The sequence below is a fragment of the Rhincodon typus genome, chromosome 5, assembly GCF_021869965.1.
Source record: "Rhincodon typus isolate 14 chromosome 5, sRhiTyp1.1, whole genome shotgun sequence".
NCBI lineage: Eukaryota > Metazoa > Chordata > Chondrichthyes > Orectolobiformes > Rhincodontidae > Rhincodon > Rhincodon typus.
In genome coordinates this window covers 119,830,685-119,836,709 of record NC_063336.1, presented here as the reverse complement: position 1 = coordinate 119,836,709, position 6,025 = coordinate 119,830,685, and the positions used below count along the sequence as shown (strand labels likewise).

Sequence of the window (6,025 nt, the reverse complement as noted above, 5' to 3'; positions counted from 1 at the left end):
GGATGAGTGCATGTCCAAAAATACTCTAGAAGCTCTAATTGCACAAAACCTTCACTCACACAACTAATCACATGTGGGACCTAAATCAGGCTTCTATCAACGTTTGACGTAAAACAAGCAAAGAACCTTAGTTAGACCATAGTATTGGATGCAGTTCTTCTGATCGCTATAATACAAAATGATAGAGGCACTGGAGAGGGTGCACAGAGGATTGACAAGGATGATACCAGAAATGTTTGCAGATACACAAGCTGGGTCCCTTCTCAATAAAAAGACTGGAGGTGACCTAATGCAGGTCATTAAAATTACGCAAAGTATTGACAGAACAGACACAATGTTTCATTTTATGTAGAAAACCATAATCAATAGAAGATAGTCACCAATTCAATAGGGAATTTTGAAAAATTGTGCTCTGAAGAAAGGTCACAGCACCTGTAATGTTAACTCTGATTTCTTTCCACAGATGCTGCCAGACCTGCTGAAATCCAGCAATTTGTTTTTTGTTCATTAGGGTATTCATCAGTAACCACTCATCTAAATGTGGTGAGATCATGGAACTCATCACCACAGGGACTGGTTGAAGTGGACAGCATAGGAAGAATAGATACATTTAATGGAAAGCTAGACAAGCGTGTGTGTGTGTGTGAGAGAGTGAGAGACAGTGATAGATTTAGATCAGGACAATTAAGAAGTGATTCGAGTGCAGCATTAATGGAGTGCATGGGCTGGTTAGATTCACTGACCTGTGTTTTGGTGCTACAAATCCTGCATAATGCTGTATTCACATATTCTCTAACTGGACTTAGCATCCCAAAATTAGAAGGGAAGAAATTAGACTCCACTCCTGGTTTTGGTACAACTGGATATTTGCAATACCAGCAGATAAAGTCAAGTGAGGTAATCGCAAAGTCTACTGGTTATGGTCTAATCTCATGACTGAATAACCACTTGAGTGAGGGACTCAGAGGACTTGACTTCTCTCCAAAGAACTGTAACTCAACAGAAAAAAAGACAGAAAAACACCATTCCCTCTGCAAAATACATGAAAGCACTCAGTTATTGCTGTCTCTCCCTATTACAATTCCCTTAGCAAACATCTGCAACATAAACTAATCCAATATTATATTTAACTAAAGAGTCAACACAGAATCTATTTTTCTGAGTTAGTGACTTATCGTTTCACAAAATAAGTGTCACTCGAGTTTAAAAAGCTTACAAATAAATAAAACAAACACAGGAATATCATGAAAAATGAAACATTCTGCCATAATTTTATCATCTTGTAGCAACCATTAGCCCAAACATCAAGTGCAACACTCAGCATATTTTAGGCTGAGTGGCAATATTTTTAAATTCTGGTCACCTATATATGCCAGAACTCAAATTTAGCCAGTGGTACAAATGACAAGGCAAATTAAATCAGAAATCATTTTGCACTTTGCAAATTACAAACTTTATACTGACATGGTTAGGTACAAATTGATGTGGCTAATGATTTCTCCAAACCATAATTTAATTGGATCATAATCAATGGAGGGCGAGTTGGACAGTCCCAAAATAATAAATGGACTCAAAAAATTGCAAGTTTAATTTCAACTACCTACACGTGGATTAAAAGTAAAATTACAGAATGTTTAAAACACAAATACTGGATGTAAAGTGGTACTTAACAGCAACTCAAATCATACATATATATAGCTTCTAAATCTATTTCAAGCAGTTTAATATTTCCTCAAGTTAAATTAGCAATTTCAATATTCCAATTTCAAATGACTTTAATTCATCGCATTTAGTATTTTTTGATTTACCAGCATAATATGGGTAAATATACAAGCCAACAATACTCTACTTTCTCAAGATTCAGTAACATAACAGTAAACATCTAGAAATATTTTATTGACAATTTTAGTAATTAGAAGTATTAAACTACAGTCTCCCGTGCAGGAATGGACTGCTAATGAGATTTATTCAATTCTGTGTTGGTCATCACAAGGTTTACAAATGATCCCAAAGAACTGTACATAAAGGCTAAGCACCACTATATTAGGCAACAGCCCATCAGCGTAAACAAAGAACTGATTACATTGGTTACTTTGTATTTTCCCTTATGTTCAGCGTGGGATAAAAAATTAGGGTGAAAGCAATTTACAATACAAGAGGACTGTGGTCAATATATTAGGAACATAACTATTGCAGTATTGTCAAAGGTTTAAAAATTGGTTCATCAATTTGAAAAGCACTGACCAATCCAGAAAAGGCTGCTCATACACTGCCCGAAACATGCTTTTCATGTCCAATTGACACTGCATAACCAGTAATCCCAACATATACACATTTAAGTTTCTCATCTATTTCAAATGGGAAGCAGCCTTTCAAAAATGTTAAAACCATACTGCTTACAAAACTCCCAAGAAAGTTTAAGCAGAAACCATTAACTGAAGGGTAGAGAAAGAAAGTGACAAAAAAAAAAATTGCAATGAAATGACAAGAAAACACATTTGGCTATTTGGAAACTGCACATAGCAAAGCTTAAGAAAACTTAATTGTCAGTGGCTGAGAAAACACTGATTACCAATAGGCCAATCACAAGATACCTACTGCGTTATGCCAATATTGGCAGCAGACAAAAGAAAATGTTTCAGGTTGCAGAACTGCTAACTCTTCAGGGATACAGTCTACTATCTTTCTGAAATTAACTGAAAGATAGTTATCCCGCAGAATTTTTGTTGGTGGCCCAAATAATGGAAAATTGCACATTTAAAGAAATTAGAACCACGTCACCCTAAATAAAAAAAAAAGTAGCACTATTACATGCATTAATAAATTTCCAATTTTCTCCTCAACAGCATAAAAACCAAGTCTGCATAACCCGCAAATATTGACCAAGAAATACTGGAGTTTACCACAAAAAAAATTGTGTTCAGACACTGGCACCTATAATGCATTAATATCACAGCAAGTGGATATTAAAACAGCCAAGTCTGAAAAATGGTCTTCTGCCTCTGCAGTCGTTCAGTTACGCCTGTTTTCAAATAAGGCACAAGACAAAATTAATCCAACCTATAAAGGAAAGCAGTCTACACGGGTGTCTCATATCTCACTTTTTGCACAAATGTACAAATTAAGAAGTACATTATACACAAGAGAAAATTCCACTGTTGTACAAAAATTTGTTAATTCTAACTTTTATTCTTATACAATTTGCTGAGTTGAAACCATTGTTACTTTGATAATGAATTTTAACTATAATACAACCAAATGTAGTGAGTTGAGCACGCACATTTAAAATGAGACAATAAGTCACAGACATGATTTTATACAGGTTTTCAAAATTGTGTGTGTCAAGCAGGCAAGATGTAAGAAGTAAGGGTAATGAGAATTTTGTTTGTTTTAATAGGAAAGAACATTTTAGATAGAATGCATAAAGTGGATTTTCACAGAGCGCTCAGCTACAGCATTTCTTCAGTCCTGTTCCACCACCTGCAGTGCTGATATCTACATTTTCCCTGTCAGGTTCTTTTACGGGAGTCTGCAGAATAAAACAAACAAAGTTAAAGACTGCAAAAATTTATAAGGAACCTTTTAAGGAGTTATTCTGAACCATGCAGGTCATATTTACTTGAAATTCTGAACAAGACCATAAGCAATATCTCACTCTCAAACTTGAGATAATTATAACCGAAAGAACTGCAGATGCTGTAAATCAGGAACAAAAACAGAAGTTGCTAGAAAAAGCTCAGCAGGTCTGGCAGCATCTGTGAAGAAAAAAATCGGACTTCACATTTCGGTTCGGTGACCCTTCCTCAGAACGCTATAAACTCTATTGGTTTAGTTTTCTGAAAAATATAGTAGATTTGAAAACCAACTTGATTTTAAGTGATGTTCAGAAGATTATTGCAATCTTTTAATGTACTCCAGATTTTTCTAAACAAATTAATGTATTTACAATTGTCACCGGACCCTGAAACGTTAACTGATTTTTCTTCACAGATGCTGCCAGACCTGCTGAGCTTTTCCAGCAACTTCTGTTTTTGTTCCTGAGATAATTATAGCTCAAGATTGCAGTGTGCTTCACCTTAATTGATCCACAGACCTCTGACAGTTCATCCAAGGTAGCAGCCATTTGGTTAGAAGTTCAGAAGAATTGGGCTTTATTTGGAAATCTGTCAACAACACTGATCACCAGCTGAAGAATTCTCATGAAATCAGTGATAAATGTACCTTTCCATAGCTTGAACCATTGTAAATTCTCCTAATTTCCAAGCAGTATTCTTGAATGATCAAATCTGTAATTCTAATGATCTTGTTTCCTTCTCCCCAGGGCATAAAGTGAAAAAATTTCTGCAATCTTCCTGCCAGCAGTCAGTACAGATCAATCTTGTAGTCTTTCTCTGCACTGCACTATCGTTTGAATGTTACTCTTGAGTTAAAGACCAGAATCAAATGCAATACACAAGGCATATTCTGGACACTAGTTTCTCTAACAAACACTACAGTTGAAGCCATTTGTGTACAACATTTACTACAGTTCTTTGCTGCTCTACAGCTGTTTGAACTAATGAGGATACAGCTTCCACTTTGCAAATTACACTCAATGGCCAGTTCTGCCAAATTTGTTTACATAATGAAGTATGAAATGCTGCCTAAACTAGTGCAATAGAACAGTTAATAGAACACAGTTTATTTGTATGAAAAAGTGATTTAAAAGGGCAATAGTCAGGCATAGTTTTATTACCAAACCAGAAATCACAAAAAAAGCACTTTTAAAAAGTTTTGTCCCCCATCTCATTGCAACCCAATCTTAAAAAAAACACTGAAAATGTCTACAATATATTGAACAAATTTCACTGTACACAGTGTCAGTAAATTAACAAATTTAAAACTTCCAACAATCCGATTTCTTCCCATATGTCTACAAACAAGCTTAATTTAAACACACAGTCTTCTCAATCTGTCATGCATTGGTGCAATTGTCAGAAACTTATGCTTATTGTTTTTACCTGCAGGCACAGCTAATTTTGTAGGCTGGACCAACCTCCAGCGCAATGTTTCAAACCTGCACTAAAATCTGTAGAATTTATACGCTTGGCACAACTTACAGTTAAAATTCCCCATTTTTACATTGGTTTAGCTGATTGTATTCAAATATCAGTATAAATTAACAGTTACTCTTACAGTAGTATCATTATAGCCAATACATACTGTTATGTATTGTTAGGAATAGAAGCAATCAGAATACTAAATTGCTTAAAAAGATTATGTGGACCATACATGTACATTCCGAACTTTTAAACAAAGGACACTTTGTTCAGGTAAGGAACAGCACTGGTGCACTGCAAAAATCAGGAAACCTGGATGAAGTTTCAGTTAAGGAAACATTCAGTGTACTTGCATGGCTCAACTCGAAGATGGAAAAAGACATCTACATTTTTGGACTCAGTCAGAGAGAATAAGACCTGCCTGAGAAGTAATAGCCCACTGATCTCTCCTCTTTCCTTTACAACAGCTCTCAGCAAAGTGAAAGCGCTGAAAACCCACCAGAAGTCATCTTTACCATTGGTAGAGTTCCTGAAGAGGATTTTCTTGAAATTTAGCTCACCTCTGAAGCAAAAAGAAAATTCAGGCACCCATACTGTTCTAAGACACCTCAGTGACAGCAACTTGTGTTTAGAATACTGTGAAATCAGAGCACCATTTGGGACAACTGTGACTTATCATTTTCTCTTATTTTGTTTAACTATTGCTTGACCTAAGTACTTCAAACTTAACACTCTGCAGAGTTTTCATTGAGTTTATATTAGTTTCTTAAGAGGATAGTGATATATATGCAGAATCTGCATGGTTAGTTATCTTTGAATATTTCTTGGGCAAGTTTGCTTAGTAATAAATCTATTACAGCAAACTTGATTTTAACTGGTACCTTATTTACCAAAATATTTGATAAACCAGCAAAAAAATGATATCTCTCAAACACTGCATTCCACCACAATGTCTGAGTATTTATGCTGTAAATAAAGTATAACAG

General features: G+C 35.3%; 1 protein-coding gene across 1 annotated transcript in view; it reads right to left on the bottom strand.

The window, feature by feature from the left end:
- Positions 1–1,570: 1,570 nt before the first annotated feature.
- Positions 1,571–6,025, bottom strand: part of LOC109932073 (ras-related protein Rab-10) — a 43,585-nt gene continuing 39,130 nt past the window's right edge. The window contains exon 6 of the mRNA XM_048597129.1: positions 1,571–3,529. Coding sequence (XP_048453086.1) covers positions 3,446–3,529 — 84 coding nt within the window. The 3' untranslated portion in view covers positions 1,571–3,445. The remainder of the gene's footprint in view (positions 3,530–6,025) is intronic.